Source organism: Zonotrichia leucophrys, chromosome 12 (assembly GCF_028769735.1).
Source record: "Zonotrichia leucophrys gambelii isolate GWCS_2022_RI chromosome 12, RI_Zleu_2.0, whole genome shotgun sequence".
NCBI classification, from domain to species: Eukaryota; Metazoa; Chordata; class Aves; order Passeriformes; family Passerellidae; genus Zonotrichia; species Zonotrichia leucophrys.
The window spans coordinates 14,424,030-14,446,431 of NC_088182.1; the positions used below are offsets into that span (position 1 = coordinate 14,424,030).

Here is a 22,402-nt window from a genome sequence, read left to right on the forward strand (position 1 = left end):
GCAGACATTGCAGGATTTTAATTACATTTAAAATAGGCATATGGGTTATTTCGTTTTGGTACCCCTAAAATACATGAACACTATTCTTGACACATCTTGAATCTGTTTTCACTCTTAAGTCTATGAGAATATTTTACCAAGGAAAGCTTATACTGCTGTGTAGCTGTATAATTTTTTTTTGTTAAGCATTGTAAAGGCACAGACATTAATGAAAGCAGTGGCTGTGTAAAACTACTCAGTGCAGTATCTGGTTTCTCATGGAGAGAGGCTGACTAACATGTAAGAAAGAATAACTGAATACAGACATCAAAACTAGTTTGTCATCAAGTTGAATAGGAAGGAAAAATAATCCTAAATAAGCTGTGGGATAAGAGTCATGAAATATTGTCAAGGTTGGTGAGCTTAAAACCAAACTTGCTCCAAACCAATTTTCACTTTCTTAGGCAGAGGGAGACTGGAGCCTTTAGAAGATTCTGATTTCTCAGGCTGTTGGTTTAAGTTGAGGATGAATCAGGCTATTGGACATGTTTGTAACAATGGACAGAAACTTCAAAGTTGCTCTGCCCACCTGCTTGTGTTTTCTGTAAATGCAGAGGCTTGGGAGATGCAGCTTGCTTTGGAAGTGGAACTGATCTGTGCAAGGACTAATGCAAATGAGAGAAGGACACATGGGCAGAATTGCAGCCATGGCTGGTGTGAAAGCAGAGATGTGAAAGCGTGATAAACTGCTGAAGCTGTCAGAAGTGAATTCTGTTAGCATAGATGTGAGACTGTAGATGTTAGATCAGAAGTAGTAGCTCTGCAATAAATGCTTGCTCTGAAATTATAGGCTAACAATTGTTGCTTTAAAGTGTTGCATAATAACTTTGAAACCCAAAGCTCAGGGCAAGCACTCCTGGTGTGTGCAGTGGGAAGCTGATGGGAAGAAAGGAAGTCTTGCAGTCCTGTGCCTTTATCCTCTGACTGTGCTTCCTTTGATCTAGAATCTAATTGGTAAATTTATGCTTTATGCTACAATATTGGGTGGTGAGGACCTAAAAGAAAGTCAGAATGAGAGAATGGGTTTTGTAGGTGATTTCAAAAATGCAAGCTTTTATAATTATCTGGGGTCAGGAACTGTAAGCATGTAGGTCTGTGTGGATGAAGAGTTGTTTAGGATCAGATCAGAGGGTGTGTTCACTGTTCTTATAAGTTATGAAAACATTCAACATAGGATTTATTTTTTTCCAGAGAGGGCAGATAATGTGCTTTATATTGGAGGTTTGGTGGTGGACTTTTGTTCTTTCTACAGGTACAAGGAAAGCTTTGCATGTGTAGCTGTGGCTGATGTGAGTGTGCAAGAACACTTGTGTCATTATGGGATAGATTTGCTGCTGTTGTTACTAATTCCAGGAAGGCTGTGTATGGTCAAGTGTCACAGCAAATGCTGAATGGCTGATGTCACATGGACAGTTAGACAGTGCTTGGGTGTTCATCTGAGCTTGTTTATCTAAACACTGAAAATGGTGAATAAAAGCATTGTAGTATAAACTAAGTAGGTAGACAGTTTTTTAATGAAATGTTATGAAAAATAGGAAATATGCGTTGATATGTAGATTTCTTCCTCAGATTTAAACATAAACCTCCTGGCATGTTGTAACTGTGCAAAATGTGTTACTTTCCTCATAAGCCTCCTCCTTTGCAGATTTTAGCCTCAACATCCATATATAACTTTCTAATGAAAAATACCTTAAAACTTGCTTGTGCTGAGGTACCTCAGACAGACTCAGAAAGAGCTAATCCCTTGGTAGGGCAATTTGGGAGACATGGCCAGAAGTAGGAACTGTCCTCTGACATTCTCTTGGCAAAAAACTGTCCTCTTGACATTGTCTTCTGAAATTCAGGAACACAAATGTTTTAGATATCCTTAGCTCTTATGGAGTTAAGTGGCTGACCTTCACAAAGGAAAGCTTGGTAAGAGCAGCATTTCAGCAGAAAGGACTTAGAAACAAGCACCCTGTGACTCTTCAAATGTGTCTTTGAGTTAAGACAGACATTTAGGCTCTTTTGATGCTGCTGGGTTTAGAGCTTTCTCCAGGCCTTGGACTGTGCTTATTTCTTCAATGGTAAATTATCCCAAATGGTCCTGTTGGATAGGATTGGAGGCAAATTCCAGAAAATGTGATCTGATGATAAAGTTGTCTGAAGTCCATCACTGAATGTCCAGAGCTGACGCCACCTCTCTCCTTTGCTGCTTGGGTTTGTTTGGTGACCTCGGGTGCCTCCAGTGCTCAGCCCATGGTCTCATGCTGACTGCAGCAATTCATCCTGTCAGCTTGTCCTTGTGTAAACAAATTCCTTCTCAATTACTCACAGGCCAGATGTGCCTCTTTTTTTGACCTTTTGGCTCCAAATTGGTAACTGTATCTAATTTTGGTATTTGTTAATACTTATGAATCCTGTTGTACCTTTTCTTTTTTACTTCCTGTGAAATTCCTTCCTGGGAATCAGTTTGATTGCATAGAGCTGCAGCTCTTTGCAATGGGATGTGAATGTGGTTTTTTGTTTGCACCTTCTCCACCCCCTTCTGTTTATGTAATTTTAAGCATTATAAGGGAGGGATCCTGTGTTCAAGAGCAGGGATCCAATCTTCAGTCTGTGGTGAAGATGTGGTCTGCAAAATGATGATTTTTCCCCATCTGCTATCACCTTACTTTTCTGAGGATTCCCTCTCCAGGAACTTAGGCTGGTGCACAATTGCCTTCCTCCTGGGATAGGTAGGTAGATTGTTTACTTAAAAGAAACTGTGTGATGAGTATTCAAGATATTTCCACTGTTCTCTATCCTACCTGGCTGTCCAAGCAGAAACCTTGTGGGGATGAACAGGAGCCTTGCTGTGATTGATCACAGGAGCTCTTCCCTATGTCCTTCTCAAGCAGGGTGGTTGCAGATGGTTACCCATAGCTGCCTCTCCTCTTACCCACTTATCTAAGCCTGTTTGGAGATGTGACCTTGTAATTGGTTTGTGAGGGAACAAATCTTAAACAGGAACAGAGAAAAAGAGATTGAGAGCAGCCCTGAAGAGAAGGACTTGAGGATGTTGCTTGACAAGAAGCTTGACTTGACCCAGCCATGTGCACTTGCAGCCCAGAAAGCCAAATGTGTCTTGGGCTGCATCCAAAGCCCTGTGGGCAGCAGGCTGAGGGAGCTGATCCTGCCCCTCTGCTGTGCTCAGGTGAGACCCCACCTGCAGCCCCCAAAGTGACAAAAATGTGTTGGGGTGGGTCCAGAGGAGGCCCTGGGGATGATCAGAGGGCTGGAGTACCTCTGCTGTGGAGACAGGCTGAGACAGCTGGGATTGTTTAGCCTGGAGATGACTCCAGGGAGATCTTGGAGCCCCTTCAGGTACCTGAGGGGGGACTACAAGAGGAGTGGAGAGGGATAAGGGCATGGAGTGACAGGAGGAGTGTCTTGGTGAAGAACTGGGAGAGAGGAAAAGGCAGCACCCTCAGCTTGGCTGTGCAAGGAGCCTGAATGACTGCAGCAACCTGCAGCAGCTTTGCCTGGTAGTGGATGGAGCAGCTGTGCTGCTGCAACTGTTTTCCCTTGTGCTCTGGTTTGACAAGATTTCTTCCAGAAATAAGAGGATCAGCTTTGAATTTCTGTCATCATACAGTGAATAGATTTGTTCTTAGACTCTGGAACAATAAGGCAAGTCCTGACAAGTCATTATTGGTCAGAATAAAAATTGCCTTTTAAGTTGAGCATCTCAGGCTAATTAATGTAAATTCTCCCACTTAGGTTGCTGCTGTATGAGGTTTGTTTTAATGCTTGAGTCATAATTCAAAGAAGTGAGATGGAGGCAAGATTTTAAAGTTTTTTTCAAGCTGCAGTTTTGTGCCAGCTTGGAGATGGATGAAGTTAGCTTAAACTTTAAAAGTTTCTAACATCTCAAACTTTTCTGCTAAAATTCAAACTTCAAGGAGTAAGAACAAGTGCGTGTGTTGTAGTGTCTGTGTCTGCATTTACATATACATGGCATGCATTTTTATACATGTATATAAGTAACAAAATAGGTATGCACATGATTTGTATGTTACACAGTGTGTATATACCTAATTCAGTGGAAAAAGAAAAATTATTCTGATGAAGCTGTTGTTCCCATTTCAGCAGATCACCTGCCTTGGAGGCTGATGCTTTTAGTGTAAAAAAAACCTGTAGCTGGACAACCCAAGGCTGAGAAGAAACACTTTTCTTCAATGTTTGGCTGCCTTTATTTGGGAGTTTTTTTCCAAAATCAGGACCAGACAGAAGCAGTTCAATTCTTGGTGACACTTCTTGCAAGTGGTTTTCATTCTTAGGTTTTTGTTCCTATCATGGCTTGTTTCCACACAAACTGTTCTGTTGAAATTTTTGTTGTTGTTATTCTCCAGGAGCAGTGTTAGACAGTTGAACATCACCTATGCAACAAAGCTCAATTATTCCATACTGAATTCTGAAAGACCTCTTCCTATTTCCTAAAGAAACTCTAGGACTGATGGGAGGGGAAAATTGATTAAGGGAGATAAAATGCAGGAAACATAAATCTAAAATGTTAAAGTCCACCCTTAGCTTTTCCTTCTCAAGAAATACAGGCTTGCTTTATTTTTTTAACAGTTGGCAGTCATTAAGTTTTATCTGTGACTGGGCTTTCAGTGTCTGGCATTACTATTTCTCATTTCACTCCTGACATGAATGCTGTTTGTGCTTTTGGAAATGCAATATGTGCCAAGCTCCCATTTGTCTTCAGTGTTACCTTGAAGCTGATGGTACTACTGTCTGTCCTGATTAAAAGGTGACACAGACTATAGGGTAAGTAAACTGGACCAATAGACACTGAACCACAGAGCAAGGTCACTGAAATGTAGGAACAGCTTTTCCCTTCTGGTGAGGACCTGCTCTGGGCTGGAGATGGCCAGACAGGGTCCCTTGCAGAGATAGGATGCTGATATTTCTGCAAGCAAATCCAAATTTCAGTGCAAGTGCAGCCTTCTCTGTATGGACAGGCTGTTTTGTACACTTCTGAGTCCTCAGCTGGGCACCAGCTCTTCCCCTGTTTGTGTCCTTCCGGGCACTCTGGTCAGCAGGGCTGGATGCTCTGCTGCTGCTTCACTTAAATACACGAGCCTGCTTCTGCCTCCTCCTGCCAGTGCCTCACTTAGGCTTTGGCACAGCAGTGCCTGGGCATTTAAATGGCTTTGAGAGGTCCATATTAACTCTTATTTCTTCCTGAGTTTATCAGGTACTTAATATTTATTGGCCTATGGTGAAATATGGCTGCTACAGTAGAGGTGCCAAATTTTAGTGGTTTTTTAGGAACACCAGTAGGGAGGAGGGTTCTGCGTAAATGATTGCATCAAACCCAAGGTACTGTTTGTCTGAAGCAAAAATAAAAGTAAGTAATGTTCTTTTCACCTGCCTTCTCTTTCCTCTCTCTCCCTCCCAAATTCTCTGCATTATTGCAACTTGAATTCTGACATAAGAGTTGAGCATAGATGAATGGTCATAAATTGTTTCACAAAGCTAATTTAACTTGTGTCCTAAATTGAGTTGTTACCCTGTGCTGGTCTGCACAGTAGATGGGGAGTAATGCATATCTTGAAGAATGTGATTGCTCCAGAAATTTCGGTGCTGCCTTGAAGAGGGGATGCCTTTCCAGGCCAGAGAAATGTGCCTGTGCTCAGTCAGTGGTACTTTGTGTGCAGCAGGGAGGACTGAGGTACTTCTCAGCTTTTCATCAGCCCTTCTATCTAGCACGGTGTGCTCCATCTGACCTGCCTGTGGAGCTTACCTTGGAGCTGATGTGCTTCCACTGGATGTCACTGTTGCTCTTTGGGAACACATTTAAAGTATTTTACCTGTAGTGAAAATGACTTCTCAAAATAGACTTTTAAAGGTATTTCTCTTTTTTTGGATTTGTAGAATTGGGGTTCAGATGAACTGCATACAGCACCTTTGAGGATTTTCTGCTGCTTTGTTTTTAGGGGAATTTTTTCAGCTAAGATAATGAATTTGATTGCACTAGGGAATTTTCATACATTGAAGGTCTGTGTTGAATTGAACACATTGGATATATGTGTTGTTTAAGGGGTGTGCTGTCTTTCTAGATACTTGAAAATTAATTCTTGGCAACATCATACTGTCTTAAAAAAACCCCACCAAAACACAAAACTCTCAAAAGAGTAAATACTCTGTGTTAATTAAAGGGACTTAAAGGTAGAGCTGAACCTACCCCCTGCACACCACTCAATTCTTCCCATCCAGTGGAGAGAGGTGAGGGAAAGGAAGAAGAAATACTTCTTCTGGACTGAATTATAAGAATCCTACATTTTATTAGTAGGTGTAAAACTGAGGTAGGTGGTTATTGTATCAATGTATCTTCTGAGGATCACCATTTAAGGAGCAAAATGGCATTTTTAGTTGTCTCCTGCAGTTTCCTACAGATGCACGTGTTGTTTAGTTCATACCTGCCCCCCAACCCCTGATCAGCACTCCAGCTGCTGGCCAGGACACTGTTTAGCCAGAACAATTTTCATAAGAGGCTCACTAAGAGACCTCTGGAATGAAGGCTGATTAATTTTCCCCTTCCCCCAAGTAGGTGCCTTGTGCTGTCTTTAAGTGGTTGCTATAAATAAATCACTTGTGTTTTCCCTTTGTCACTGAGATCTGTATTGTATTCTGAAACTGCTCATCTCTTCTTCCTTTAATGTTCAGCTGCTCCTTGCTCTGCTCCCAGGGTGTAATACACAGATGTTGTAATAAGATATTTAATGGCAGACACATTTGTTTGGTTGTGCCAAATAAATTGTACACTTGAACTCTGACTGAAATGAATCAAACCTCTGCAGCAGTGCCATTGTTTCTGGTGCCTGTCCCCAGGATTCAGCTGGCACTTCAGCCACAGGTGAGTCAGATGAGAGCACAGGTGTCACTGCCTGTAATCATAATGGTCATTGCTACTGAGACTGACACAATTTTGTATTTTTGCAATGTTTTTCTAAACCTGTTAGAATTTAAATTCCTGATGGCTGGCTCAGATTATATAAATTGTCTTTAGAAGGGCTCCTGGAGTCTCTCTAAGGCTGTATGTTTCTAAGGGTTTTCCTGTTCATTCTTGGGAACAGCAGCTGATTTAGTCTGCTTTTACAATATTTTAAACTATTTCAACCTGCCTGCAATTTGGTTCTTCCTCAGCTAGGTGCACACTTCCCAGAACTGAGTGGTGAAAGACCTTGGTCAGATGGGAGCTCCTTTTTGGAAGTGGCTGCTGTGACCCAGTGGTTATTTGCTGGCTGGCTGTGTCCCTGCTTTAGACACAGGCACTGTCTCAGAACCTCACTGCTGAAGGCTGCAGCTGTGGCATTTCTTGATGGGAGCAAGGAGCCTGTGCTGTTTGAAATGGGACAGTATGCCTTGTCATGTTTCTGTTTTTAAATGTAGATATATTTCTGTTCCTGGGGCTGTTGCCTTCAGGAGCCCCCATGGCCTTTGGGAGGTGGCTTTTTGTGGGAGTGGGACATAGCTTGTGAGGTGAGCAGCAGAACATGGCATCTGACAGCTCTGCCTTCAACCTGACATGATGAGGGAGCACCTGACCCCTAAAGCATCAGTGTGGGAACATCTCTGCAGTATTTGCCAGGCTCTTACACTTTGTGAACTGTAACAAAGAGAATATAGACTCAGAGTTCAACCCCAAAGCTTTTTATGAAAAGCTGTCTGACATATGCTATAAAGATAGATGGAGAAAATCTGTTGCTACAGTCATTTTTCTGCTCTGTGAGTCAGCTTGTTCTAATGGGTTTTGAAGAGGATAGCTCATCATCATTTGGGGTTTTTAAGTGCAGGTTGTATGCAGCGTTAGCTCACTAAAATTTCTGCTGTGCCATGATTGACTGGCCTGAAGTTACATCATCAGCATAAGCTAGTCAGCCTTAAAATAGAAAGAAAATGTTTTTTTAATGCTAGTTACCTATTGAAAAGCAGTGGTTTGTGGGTTTTGTTTGTTTTCACTTTTAAATTTAAGCTGCAAATAGGAGGTTTTTAAGACTGATTGATCTCATCTCTGCAAGAACCTATTTTAGTTGATTAAATCAATGCATCAGTGAGCAATGTGTGGCTCTTTGGCTTCCTGCAGCACAGGAGTAGCTGGAGTGTGGCTCCCATGCTGTGTGACCTGGAGTGTGGGCTGTGTTGGCCAGGGGCCTGTAGACAATCCAGATTATTCAAGCAGGTGGGAGGAAGGAAATGAGCAGAGGCTGGTGTGGCTGGTGCCACCTGATAGCCAGCTGCAGCCTGGCCTGTGGGGAGCACAGTGAGCCCTGTGGAGCAGCTGGCACTGAAACCTTCCCCTTCTTTCTGCTCCCTATGCAGAACTGGCCATGTGAGGCTTAGCTGTGGGAGGGTGGTGTGGAGGGCAGGGTCTGCTAGAATGGTCAGCTCCTTGTAGTTGGTGGCCACCAGCAAGGCTTTCTCCTGTCACAGCTGCTGCAGCCTCTTATTTCTTCTCTTGCTCATCCCCTCCAGTCTCCACCTTCTCTAGGTACTTCATTTCTGCTCTTTGTACTACTTATTGCATATTTTGCCTGTGTTGTTGAGCTGGATCTCAGCTTTGAGAGCCTTTATGTGGCCTCAATCACAGCACAAGGGTTTTTATGTACGTTTTTTAAACATATGAATTTTTTTGTATGCGTGTATATATCTTCATGATGTACTGAACAGTTTGGTGGTTCAAGTTATGTGAGCTGGTCTTGTTGCAGTTGATTTGCACATCTGCACACATCTGGCATCAAATACAGAAAGGAGCAGGTAAATCAGTACTGTGCTGGTGAGAAATGCATGCCTGCTGTTCCATAGGAGAGAAGGCACAGAGGCAAATCTTTGTTTCTACTTAGAAAAAGTACATGTGGAAGAACTTCTGGAGACTGTTTTTCAATCTGTCAGAATTCCTTGCTTTGTTGATTTGTAAACTTGGTGTGAGTAATAAGTGCATGGGATGGGGCTGCACCAGGCACTGGGCTATGGAGAAGTCTTTTGAGAGCTGTGATCTTGGCTTTCAATTCAAATTTTGTCCATTAGTGTAAATTGAGAAACTGAAGTCTGCAGTTGCTTAACCAGTTGGCTACCTCCTTTAGCTAAACCTCTTTGTACTGCTTCTACTGGCAATATTGCAGGTAAACAATGCAAATAGTGTTTGTTCTACAAGAAAGGTACCATTTTGAAAGAAAAGGAAAGAAGAATAGGTTCTTTAGTAGAGGTCTGTTTGTGTTTTTCAAACTTAATTTATTCTGAATGAAATATTCAAGCTTGCATAACTAAAACAGTTGAAACTTCAAAGTAAACTTGTTCTTAATCTCGTTGAGGAGGAAAACCAGTTCAAGATATAAACAAAATTAAAATTACTTAATCAAAACAGTTCCAATGCATATTGGGACATCTTGCTTCTGCTGAACTTAACTATGGTACAGTGTCTTTGCCTTCTTTCAACTACCAAACATGGAGGGAGGCTTTAACTTCACTGTTGGAGTGAAATAATCAGACTCCTCTGGGATAGCTTACTTAATTCCTGTTGTTGGGATGTAGTGCTTCCTTAAGCAGCTCCAGTAAGTCTTCACTTACCTGTAGTCTGTGCCTGTGTGCCACAAGAGCACACCAAAGTTCTTTGCACATAGAAAACTTGAATCTTGTAGGATTGCTTCAAGATTTTTATCTAAGGTTTGCCTTTCCCGGTGGGGGTTTAAAAACAAACAAAAGCACACACAAAACCCCCCCAGAAAACAACAAAACCACCCCCCTCCACCTGGAGCAGGCAGACAAGTCAGCAGAAGCTTTTCCTTTTCCAGCTGTGGCAAGAACAATTCCTTTCCTCCTTTGCCTGTTTTTAATAGCATAGACTGTCCCAGCATAAACTGTCCTTTACTGTTTACCCTCCATGGAGCAGCAATCCCTGTGCAGTTATTTGCATTGCAATAGCAGATCATGTCTGTTTATTTTTCTAGCAGTCAGAAATGGATGGTGGCATTCATCATAAGAAAACAAAAACTCAGGATTCTGTTAGGACCCATGAGCAGCAAGAGGAGGAGAACAGTCTTGCAAATACCCTGGAGCATATTATGGGACAGCTGGATGTTCTGACTCAGGTATGGTTTGCTTTTTAATTTGTTATTGATAAAGGTACTTGTGACTGAAAGAATTGGCAATGTTTTGCAATAGTTTCATAGAATAATAATATGGCTAGTTCAAAACCTCTGCTTTTTAGTAGTATTTTGATAAGTCTTTCATCATCTGCTTCTCAGCTTGTCTCTTATCAGTTCCCTCACAGTGACTTCCACCTTAGGCCCTGTTCTTCCCTGGTTTCTTGGTGCTGCAGCGTGGTAGAGGCTGCTGGAGCAGCTCAGATAGACTGTGCTGTTAGCCAGGGTTTATCTGAGGTGATTCCTAAAGGAGTGGTTGGCAGAACAACTCTGTTTTGGTGAATAATCTGTGTCTCTTCCCTCCTCCGTTATACCACAGCCCATAGGTGAACTCTGTTCAGATCCTGCTCCTTTCCCCCACCCTGCAGTCACCTACACAGTCCCATCTCTGCAGAATCCTCCTCCCATCAACAAGTCTGGGCCCTTCTGTGCCTCCTTGCTGGAACATGTTTTTCACCTACAGCTACAAACAACTAATCCCTTGCTAAAACATTAACAAACAGTTCTTTCTTGGAGTCAATAAGCAATGTTTGAAGAGAACCAGCCATGAATGGTGATCATCACAGAATGTGTTTACTTAATAAGAATTTGGGGATAGAAGTGTTTTTGATTAACTAAACTGCTCATTGTGGAGAAATACTGTTTCTAGTGGGCTGGACCTGAATTTCATTGTGTTTTTCTGAGGTATGTGAGAAGCAGGGAGAAAGTATGGAATGGCAAACATTGGAGGTGTCCTGTAGCTGGGACTATGGTGGTAGGATGGAAAAATCTGTTGGGAGGGTTTTTCTGTGAGTTTAAATACTGTTTCTGAGGAAGAACAAGTAGGTCTTAAATTCTTGGTGTTGAACATACTGATTAGTAGTCTGAGTTAGCTCTCTGCTCTTGAGAGAGTTAACTTGTCAAAGTACTTGTCAAAGAGTGTAAGATGATGGGTTGGAGGGCCCATCAGGAGATTGAAGGCTGGTTTAGGGATTAAAAACATGCCACAACTACAAGCAGTCTAAAATAGTGTAGGATGAAACCCAAAAGGTATTTAAGTTCACTTGGCAGAAATGCAAAGAAGCACTAATGCTGTGATCTTTAAAACACTGAACAGTGGAGGAGGGGAGGGAAATCTTGTGTGACACTAGGCCCTTATACTTGTGAGTAAAAAGCAACCCAATGTATACACAAAATATTTTAATACTGTTTTTACGTCTCCCTAGCAAGCTTGGAATGTGATTGTTATCTTTCATTACATTAATCACATCCACATTTCTGGTGATAGATGTGTAATGGCTCCTTTTCAACTTCATAGGTGTTTAGAGGAGGCAAATATTGCAGTAAACAGTACGTGTGGGATTTAACCTAAATATAAGCAATGCAAATATCTCTGTCGAAGATATTGTGTAACTGTAGAAAATTCTAAATGTTGTTTTAAACCTAGCAGAAAGAGAAATTGAGATCAGTGGGGGAGGAATAAATTAGTAAGTTATAGGATAAAATTGGAAATAGCCCTGAAATAGCAAGAAACCAAAAAGCTGCCTTGAGTAACTGTGTTCTTCAACCTTTTACCTTTTTTTGTAGCATTTTTACCATCTTTGAAGCACTTCATTTCCCATTGGTTCTACTCTGTGTATGTTGTATTAACACCATTTTAATGCATTTGTACAGGTAGGTGTTCCTGACGTGCTGCTCTCATGCCAAGGTTTTGATGTGTAGAAGCAACACAAACTGACACCAAAGAAACTTTATTAGCAAATGAGCCTGGAAGAATTCCTCATTCCTGGACTAGGCAGAAAAAAGGCACCTCAGAGAGGAGGAATGTGGGCAGTAGCAAGGCAGATATGGAGGGCATTGACTTGCCTGTCTGAACTTTGGCTTTTCCACCCTGGGCTGGTGGGAGAAGGCAGTGCAGCTCCAGCAGAGCCACTGTGACCCCTCTCTGAAGCAGCTGGATGTGCTCTGGTAGGAGCTGTGTGTGCAGAGATCCAAGGGCACTGGAAGCAGGGCCTGGTGTGGGGGTGGTTGTCATTCCAAGGCATTTCTGCCAAAGCACAAATGGGTGCTGCTCCCTGCAGGCAGCAGATTCAAACCAGTGTGTGTGTGGCAGCTTTGGGCCTGATGGCTTCTTTGGGAAAGGAGGACACCACTGCTTCTTCACAGCAACAGAAAGCTTTCATAAGCAACACTTAACAGGTGTCACTATTTTCTCTTCTTGGAGAAGTGCTGAAGATGCTTCTAGTGCATTGTTAAAATCCTAATTCCTGAGTATTGTGTGTTTCAGGAGAACTCTAAGGGCATAAACAGGGCCATCCACTTGAAGGGAAAGAGCATATGACATTTCCAGAAATGATATAGCCATCCATGGGCTTCTCAGAAATTTAATCTGTTAGCTCCATGGGAGCTTGGATTAATTTCTGATGTGGTATCTTGAATTCCTGTGTTCATTGTTGTAGATGCAAGGCTCTGTTGCCATCATGTTAAGTACCAGTGGGGAAAGGTTAAAGTTGTGATAAACGACTTGGGGAAATTATGCAGATCTAAGCCAAATTTATTTTCCTAATATTTTTTTCTGTAGCTCTCATTTCAAGGTTTAAACCTGGTATCATGTAGAAGTGGGAAGGAGAGAAAATACTTCCAATTTCTGCTGAAAGAGGTGATAGTAAGACATCAGCTGTGGGCTGTCATCTCTTGCCAGCACACAGCTTTGTTCTGAGCTGCACACTTGAAGCTGCATCACCAGTTATCAGTACCTTCCCTCTGCTGGCAGTAGATTTCCAGATGAAATGAGGTGCCGTGTGCTTTGAGTGAGATTGTTTTTGTTCAATTCAGAGGTCTCTCCCAGCCAGTCACCAATCACCGAGGCTGTGGAGGTGCTGTGCCCTGCACAGGAGGATACACTGAAGCAGAACTTGCTCCTTCAGCTCTTATCAGAGAGAGATGGATCAAAAGAATCCAGTGGCTGTTGTGTATCACAACCAGCAGTATCCATGAGAGTGAGTGAATAGAAGCTTTGCTAAGCTTCATTCTTATGTTGTTGATATAATTCTTTAAAGTTTTGGCAACTTTCTTTCAACTGGTCTTTAATTCAATGGAACCTTTTTTTCCTCTTTCTCCCCAAAGCTCTGTCAGGATCTCTTTCATTTTATTTGTAAGAAACTGGGCTAATGTGACCTGACAGGGTCTTCATACTTTTTCCTAACAGCAGTTTGTGTTTGGCCCTACATGGCTCTTTTTCAGGAGAGTAGCATATGCTTAATAATTCTGCTGCCTTGAAGAGTGAAGTTGAGACCTGGACATTAGCCAGTTGTTCCCAGTAGTTTTGGATTACTTAGATGCCCTGGTCCCCCTCTGTAGGAAAGCAGGCAATTCACATCTGGCAAAGGAATGAGGAAGATGAGAATAATCAATGTATGATACTGATGCTTTGCTCCTCGCTTTCCTGCAGCTTATTCTCTTTTCAGTGTCTCAGTGTTTAAAAATCCTCTACTGGCATTTCAGAGATATGAAAATGCAAACTGTTCATCCATTTATTTGTTTATATTGAGGACTGGACCTCAGTATCTCTGAAGGGTTGGGGTGAATATTTAAGTTTAACGGGAAAACAAGGTGATTTTCTCTCTTGGATAACCTGGCACAGAAAAGTGTATTTTGGCTGAAACAAAAATGTAGCAGATATCAAAGATTTGCTTGGTTCAGGTGCATTTCCTGCATTTACAGCTGAGCTGCCCTTCTGCAAAGATCACTGTGAGTAACTGTCTTGGCTGCATTTGCAGTGATCATCTTCAAACAGTTTAATGTACTCTTGTCCTCACTCCAAACACCTCCAGCTGCTGTGTTCACTGTTCATCTGTGGGCAGCAGGCACTGAGGCAAAAGCTGCTGGTTTTATGTGGGAAGGAAGATGTCTTCTCCAAAAGAAGAGTTCAGAACCAGGTTAGCATAAAAATTCATAAATAGCTGCGATAATCCACCCACAGGAAATGGCTTTATATGCTTCCCTAAACTAATCTTGCATTGAAGCTGGGAGAAAACAACACAGTGAAATGGAGAAGACTTGATAAATCTGTAAAATAATCCAAAGCCTGAATTGAAGGACAATCTAGCTCATGTGAGATTAAAGGATTATTTCACTCCAGAAAAGATTGCAGGCGGAGAAAGAATTTGTCTAAATTATTTTTTTAGCATAAAAAAGACTTGAACACAAGTAAGTTGCTTTTTAATTAAAGCTGAAAATGTCTGTGTGTCCAGTGCTTAGTAATGAAAGCGAGTTAAATCAAATTTTTTGAGATGCAGTCTCAAGCCTGTGTTGGTGAGGGATGAATGTGGTCTCTCTTTTGAGAGACACTGAATGTAAATTAGTAAAATATATGCTTTATGGCTTCAAGTAGTTTCAAGTCAAGAAGAAATATGTGGCAGTGGTGGGGGGATCATATCCCAAGTGCTTCTACCTTTACTGTGCACAAATATCTTGGTTTCTGTAGTGCTCTCAAGACCTGAACACCAGTGGACCCAATATACAGGAAAAAACTGCAAGTAATTTTTACTGCAAGAGAAATAGTTTGAAACCTAAAACACTAATAAAAAAGTTCTCATCTGAAAATCTGTGCAGTGTCAGATGAGCCTGGTTTTTAAATCTGAATTTAAAAGACACAGAAGCTATTTCTTGTGAATTAGACCCATCTCTTAGAGATTCAGTAGCTTTGATCTCTCACTCAAAACAAATTAAGTACCCTGCTTATTGCCAGTCCTCTGTGTCATTCAGCAGAGCAACATTTTTTTCCTCCTGAAATTTACTTCTAAAATATGCTTTTATAAAATCTTGATGCAAATACACTTTTCTCCTTTCTAAGATTGCTTAAATTAAATGCACTCTGAGGGCTGTTGCTGTGTTAGCAGGGCACCCTCTGAAGGCTGGCTTTTCAGAAGTGCTCATCCTCTCCCTGGATGGTCACAGGACCTTCACCTTCCATTTTCCCTCAATGGGAAGGAATATTAAACACCTCCCACAATTTGTTTTCACAAGCAGCCTTTGAAGATGAATATAAGTTGTTATTCAGCTATTGGTACCAGCAGCTGAGTTCATTTAGGTGAGAGATTTGCATCCTCTCAGAGGCTGGGGACGGATATGGGAAGCTTTGAAGTCTTTGTGGTTGGGGAAGATTTCTGGTCATTTGGAGTTCTAACCTCTGTACTGTGCAGTTGCTGTCATGGTGCATGTTTGGACATTTTGTTGTAGCTCATCCTGACTGGCTGTGTTTTTTTGTGAAACTGGGAGTCTGCTGACTCCTTTTGCTGTGCTGGCCCGGCCCCAGAGGTCTGGGGGCTCTGCAGCAAGGAGGCTGCACTGAAGCCATCAGCCATTCCTTGTAGAAACGTGCAGGATGTGATGCAAGTGCCATCAGTTCAGCTTTGGCTGAGCAGCTGTCAGGAGTCAAGCAGCAGCAACTTGTGATGAAACATTTCTACTCAGAGGGCTGTAAATGGAAAGACTCAGTTGCAAGGGGCTTGTGTGCCTTGTGTCTCCACCCTGTGTGGATGAAACTGGCACATTTTTGTAGCTAGATTGATTTAATACAAAGGACAACCTTTTCTGTACCCCAGGGTTCCTTTGGTCGCTGTGATACTGGTACTGATCATGCTGCTTGCTCTGGCAAATACTGGAATTTTTGTGTGTGCTTGTGTGGCTTTTCTACTGCAAAAAGCACAGTGAGCATTGCAAGTGATCACTTGTTGCTGTGCTGAGTACCACTGCAGGGGATTTGTGCATTACACCAAAGTTGCTCCTATAATTTAGTGAAAGGGTTGGTAAACTGTAATTCAGGTAATTCTGCAGAAAGTGAGGTGTGCTGGGAGGTGGAAGGAGAGGTGGCAGCTGAGAATGATAGAATGGTTTGTTTGGAAGGCACCTTAAAGTTCATCCTGCTGCCAACCTGCTGCCAGGTTGGGTTGCTCCCAGCCCCATCCAGCCTGGCCTTGAGCACTGCCAGGGATGGGGCAGCCACAGCTTCCCTGGGCAGCCTGGCCAGGGCCTCAGCACCCTCATTGTAATTCTAAGGGAAGGGTAGCTGAGCACTGGCTTTGAGTTTTGTCAGTAACCATTTCCCTCTTGTAGTGCTTCAGGCTGCTAAACAGAATATTCTTTACTTCTCAAGTGTCCTCAGTAGTGGATGTCTGAATGGTGGGACTATGAACTCTCATGCCCTGCACTAGAGAGCAGACAAGGAGGTTGTTTAGCAACACAACTTGAGCAGATCCTGATGAGGCCAGCCTAGTGCTGGCATCTGTCCTTCTGCAGGCATTGTCATGTATTCCTAATGCATGTGACCCCACAGTGAGCCTTGGATGGATGTGCAAAACCTGCATTGAGGGCTCTGTGGAACTTCCTGACTCAAGTCTGTGCAGCAGCACTGACCAAGATGTTCCTGTCCAGCCACGTTTGAGGCAAGTTACAAAGTAAATCCAGGAAAGTTCATGGTGTTGAATTAGAGAATGGGATAGTGCTGAGTCTTCACTCACTAACTCAGCCTGGTGTTAAATATTCTATGCAAATAGGCTTTGTGAGAGTTCACATTAGAATTTGCCTTCAAAACCATTCAGATGGTGAGGGGCTACAGACCTGATTTTAATTGTTTGAGGTAGCACATCTTGTTTTAGTATGAGCACATGAGGAGCTATCATTTCTAATAGAAATACCCCACATTTTATTTTAAATCAAAACCCACTGTGAGGTTAAGGCTTTGACCACTGGAGTAAGGCTGATCCTTGCAGGCATTTGTTTGCTACATAAAGTGTTAATTCTGTGAAAGCTTCATGCTTTGTCCTGCTGTGAGATGAGACTTCTCTCCTCACTCAGTCTGAGCTGCCAGCTCTTCTGAGAATGCTTCAGAGGTGCAGAAGGTGTAGCTGGCTTGGGTGCCATCTCAAAGCTGCTAAATTCCAATTTACACTGAGGAGAGCAGCCCAGCTCTCTCTAGGTGTGCTTGGTAAGAGCAGGGATCTGCTCTGGGGGTCCAGGTGCAGCTGCTGAGCTGAGGGGCACTGGCTGCAGGTTGGGGCAAAGCCCAGCAGGGCATGGGAGGAGGAGGAGCTGTTCTTGCCAGACAGGTTCGTGCTTGAACTCTCTGCATAAGTTCTCCCATGAGCCTTTCAATCTTGCAGCTGCAGTTTGGAGTTGTAAGCTGTGATCAGTTGTGGGAGTTAAGGTTTTTTTCCTCCTGTAAAAGGTAGGGAGGGCTACCCCAGTGCAAACCCTTCCCATGTAGTTTATTTCACTCTTTGCATTAGTTTAGCAGAAAGGGCTCCCAAGCTTAATTTACCTGGCTGCCCCTTGGATGCTAAGGCAGCATTTTTATGATGCAGTTCACATGTACTTCCTGGCCATGTTTGGGAGTGAAGTGGGCTCTGAAATTGCTAATTTTAGGGAAAATCACATGAAGTTACAGCAGGGCGTCTTTGAGAACACACCTGCACTGGCCATGCTTGTTACAGAGGGCAGAGCTCCCTGACCTGCAACTCCAGTTCAAATGTGACAAGTCCTATTCTGGAAATCTGTGGGCAATCTGTAGTCTTCAATGGACTTCTTAAAAACCATCAATCCCTAAGTTCTGCTTTTTACCCACACAGTGGAGTGGAGAAAGTGTGGGTGCAGAAACTTACAAACTTCTGCATTTGTTGTGTGCTTATTGTGGGTGATTATTTTTTTATAAATTGAAAAGAAAATGCTCTCTTCATAAATTAACATGTCAGGGAAGAAAAATCTGAAGAGGCATAAGTAATGTTTTTTCTTTGAGCTGTTTGATATGTTAGTGCTCTGCAAAATGTTTTAGCATATGCTTAGAAAAAACAGTGGAGCAAACTTTTGAGAATCTTTTTAAGTAAAGCTAGGAAACTACTTGTGCTTCCTTTGAGATCAGTGGAGAGAGGGATTTTCTGCTATGAAGAAACAGGAATAGAAGTGTAAGTGTCCTATTTTTCCTGCCCAGAGCCAAGAACACATCTGTGGTGCAGTCAGTGTGCAGGATCATATCCCTTGTAGGTGCAGCCAAGCTGTTGTTACTTCCCTGAGGAACTGCTGTGTCCATACTTTTTTGGGAGAGTTTCCTGATGATTGATGATCAGTCAGGCAGTTCTGTCCCCTGTGCTGTTCCATGGCTAACTCAGAGCCACTGTGGCTGCATACTGGAAAGGCCCTTTGGCCTTGCAGAGTGTCCCTGAGCAGGCTGAGCTGAGCATTAGTTATTCCATTAGTTATTCCTGCCTGCCTTGCCCCCAGCTCCAGGCTGAGTCCTGCTTTGGCCCATCTGGCTGGCTGGATCTCTCCTTCCAGGGGCTCCTCTGCTGCTGCAGAGCCTTGCTGGTGACCTCTGCTCCCTGGCTCTGGACTCCTGTTCAGCTTTCCTTCCATGCTGGTGGAACTGGTTTCTTTTGGCATTCAATTAGCACCTGGTTCCCCTTATCTGTCCTCCTCAAAAGCCCCTCCAGGCCTGCTGCAGAAGCTTCAGCCCTAAGGCCAGTGGCTTTTGAACTGTCTCTGCTGCTTAAGAGGGACTAAGGAAGAGATACCATGAGAGCATCTTGGAGCAGCATCCCAAATCACTGTTATTTGGGTTGTAAAAATTACATGGAGGAATGCCATAAGGGACCTGTCTTCAGGTAAGCAAGCATGACTACTGGGGGCCTCAGTTCAGGTGTCCTGGAGGAAGGTGGGAGTGAATATTCCCCAGAATTTTTAAGTGAATTGGAGGCAACTTTTCATTTATCCATAGCTTCTCATTAATGTTTCCAAAGAGAAGATTGGTTTTTTTTCAATGTTGAGTCTGTGAAGATAAATGAAGACCAATGTTGCCAAAAGTGTTGGTAGAAGTGATTTAGGTTTTCTGTGAAAAATTCCTGTATTCTGTTCTGGTGCCCATAGTAATACTCAGTATATTAGTGCAATGTCAAAAACACTCCTTAAAAAATAAATAGCTTGGTCTTTTTTTCTTGTTTGAGCCTAAGCTGTTATCCTTCTGCCAGTTTGAGCCAGGACTTCAATAAATTATCCAGCATTTACTCCCTGGTGCACAATGGAGACATGTACTGAGTTCCTGACACACCAGGAAGCCCAGATCCTGCCTCAGAATGCAGACTGGGCTCTGGTGAATCCTCACTGGATCTGGCTAACAGTGTTCTCCTCCTTGGCTTAACTGCTGGTTTGTTATCTTTGAGAAGCCATAGCAAAAGCCTGCAGGAGTTGAATGGGTGCAGTTTCATTTGCCACCTGAGAATGACTTGCTTTATAAATAGCAGCATGGAAATATTGTAAAACTTTCAGCTGCTAATAAAGGAGCTGTTCTGTGCAAGTTGCAATATAGCACTTATAGCAGCTGGGCAGTATTTGTGCTTTCCCTTACCTTCCTAGGATATCAGATGCCCTGGCTATTTATATTCATCATATATTCAAGTCTAAATGGACTAGAGTCATTGATTCCTACTTTGGTCTTCCTGAATTTAATTTCTGACTCCTACTTTTCCACTTTTAGTTTCCAAAAAATACTTACTGCAAGTTTCTGCTTATACTTACGTGCAATTTCCATTCCAATAAACATTTTCCTTACAGCTTTCTCACAAATTCAACACTCTGTGAAAACTGCTTTACTTGTGTCTGATGCTGCTGTGTGTAACAGCTCTTAACTCCTATTGACAGGATCATGGTGGCAGTAAATCATGGAACAGAGGAGCCACGAGTGATCTGGGCATTGCTTCTGGCAGGGCAGTGTGACTGGGCCTTTAATTCAGCTGATTATCCTTCTAAAGGAAATTTGATGCAATGTTTCATTCTCTCTCTTTTTATTGGAGTGTTGAGTTACTAGTTCATTTTTCAGATGGAAAAGCCAGGATCCCTACTGGTTTTCATTCTCTGTCTGGCTGTTTAAAGGGTAAGATCTTTGCTGTAAACCCTTGGTAGACATTTGGCCTGCTGTGTTCTGCCCTTGGTGGCTTTGTCCTGCTCTCCAAGACAGTCACTAGGCAATGGCATGGCTGGATTTGGAAAAGATTGTCTTCTTTCCTTTGAATAGATGGGAGGGCTCCTGCAGGCTCTGGGGCACCTGGATGTTACCTGCTGGCAACAGAGTGTTTCTTCTGGTTCTCTGTGTACTTCAGTTCCTGTGCCTCTAAGGGATGGAAGTAGAGGAGGAAAAAACTTAAATGCAGCTAGTGCTGTAGCCCATGAAATATTTGGGCAATGCAGGGTTTATTCTTTCAGGTGAAGCTTTCTACAGCTGCAGCAGAGCTCTTCTGCCTTGTCACAGGTCAGAAATAAGAAATATATCAGAAATAAGCTTTGAACTGTGTTTAGGGAGGAGAGGAAGGTGCATTAGGATGCACTGGACAACCTCAAGCCCTCCTGACTTCCTTGATGTAATCTTGCAAGATGGCTTTGCCTTATGCCTGCTGTTGTTTTTACTATGTCTGTTTTCTCTTCTCCCCCACAACTTGTCTCATTCCCCAAATCATTTTACAGCAGACTTTTCTTAGTCTCAAGTGGCCTTAGCCAAGCTATTTCCTCTCTTTGTGCTTTCGTTTCCCCAGCTGTAAAATGGGGATAATGAGACCTGCTTGCTTTTGTCAGGCACTTAGAGATGTGCTTACGAAATGTGCTATTAAAAGGCTTTCTATGTATAACTGCTATACAAACAGCGGTTGTCCAAGTTTATTTGAATTACTTCATTAAAGTCCAAGGTTCTGAGCATCCTTTGTTTTTAGCAGAGGATGTTATTTATGCAGTAAAAATGCCCAAAATGTGAAGCTATCGATCGTTGCTGATAAGTTTATGGATATTAAAGCATTAAATCATCGCCACCCATTATCAGCCATTCTGGTATCTCTGGAAGCTGAAAGTGGTTGTGCATAGCTGGGGCCCTTGATTATCTTGGAGTGATCAATAAAAGGTTTTCAGCAGAAGCTTTTATTGCCACGTGGTTAAAATGTTCTTCCTGTGCATCCTGTACATGATGACTTCAGCTCCAGGAGAAAGAGAGCAATCCTTTGCAGGGTAAGTGGATTACACAATGAAATGTAGGCATTATGTTGAGGGAGATATTGCCACTTGTGGAGTGGAGTTTTTCCCCTCCATCTCCTGCTGTATTGTCTTGGGCAGGGAAGGTTTTCTTGCCTATCATGGTGCTTGTCCAGCAAGTTTTGAGTGTTTTAATTACATCAGACCCATGGTGTTGAGGGAAGGAAGGAAATGGTTGGAAGCAGAGAGATAAAATCAGAGCCATAACTGAGTAAAATTGTTTAAAATTTGTGTCTCAGCAGCAGAAGCGAGTCTGGTGGCTCTCCAGTGTCTGGTGCCTCATGAACCTGTCCAGGAAAGGAAATGCAGGGGCAGTGCTGAAATGGGTGCTTGGTGTTGTCTGCAGGAGAGCTTTGTGCCCACTGTCTGCTATTGCTCCTCTCTGAAGTCATGCAGGGCTCTGCCCTCCTGGAACACTGACACTGGAGTTCCAGCCTAGAAATACCTTGAAATATTCCTGTGAATTTAGGATTTTATTGGGCACATTTTATTGAGAGTGCAGTGTGTCTTTGTCAGTAGCTCAGCAGCAGCTTTCACTTTTGTTTTGCAGACAGTTTCCATCCTGGAGCAGAGGCTGACACTCACTGAAGACAAGCTGAAGGAATGTCTTGAGACTCAGCAGAAAATCATTCAGAACAAAACAAACTGATTTCCTGAGATCAGACAGGAGCTGCAGGAGTTGGGAGGTTTGAGGTTGTGTATGTTCCTAACAGACTGTGTGTGACTTGCTTTTACAATTTTGAGCACAATCTATTTTTCAATTGGAATGTATAGTTACTGTATCTGTAAATAGCTTTGTTACTTCACTAAAATAAAAGCAATATTTTATTCCTAAGTGTGGGTAACAATTGTGATCTCATGTGCTTTCCAGAAGTCCAGCAGCCAGCATGGGGACTGAAGGTCACATCTCTCCTGTCTCTGGTCCTACTAAGTTAAAGTGTGTAAGCACCTTGGAGTTGCCAGATGCCTGGCCCAGGCTGTACTAGGCCAGTTGCTGAGGCATGTGCTGCCTGAAGGTGAGGAGCAAAGTGCTCTCAGGATATCTGGGGCAGTGGTGTCTGCTTTCACCTCTCCTCTAGGACCATATTGAGCTTTCACCTCTGCTCTAGAACCATATCAAGCAGGTGAGGTCCTGTGCAGCTGGCACCTGG

The 22,402-nt window shown here is 42.8% G+C and overlaps 1 protein-coding gene across 10 annotated transcripts in view; it reads left to right on the plus strand.

Annotated features, from left to right (window-relative positions):
- POC1A (POC1 centriolar protein A) overlaps positions 1–22,086 on the plus strand; it is a 49,488-nt gene extending 27,402 nt beyond the window's left edge. For 8 of the 10 annotated variants that reach the window (XM_064724233.1, XM_064724230.1, XM_064724231.1 and 5 more), the window contains 2 exons: positions 10,014–10,154; positions 21,802–22,086. In XM_064724233.1, coding sequence (XP_064580303.1) covers positions 10,014–10,154; positions 21,802–21,900 — 240 coding nt within the window. In that variant the 3' untranslated portion in view covers positions 21,901–22,086. The remainder of the gene's footprint in view (positions 1–10,013; positions 10,155–21,801) is intronic. The other 2 variants (XM_064724226.1, XM_064724228.1) reach the window with 1 other exon arrangement.
- The last annotated feature ends 316 nt before the right edge of the window (positions 22,087–22,402 follow it).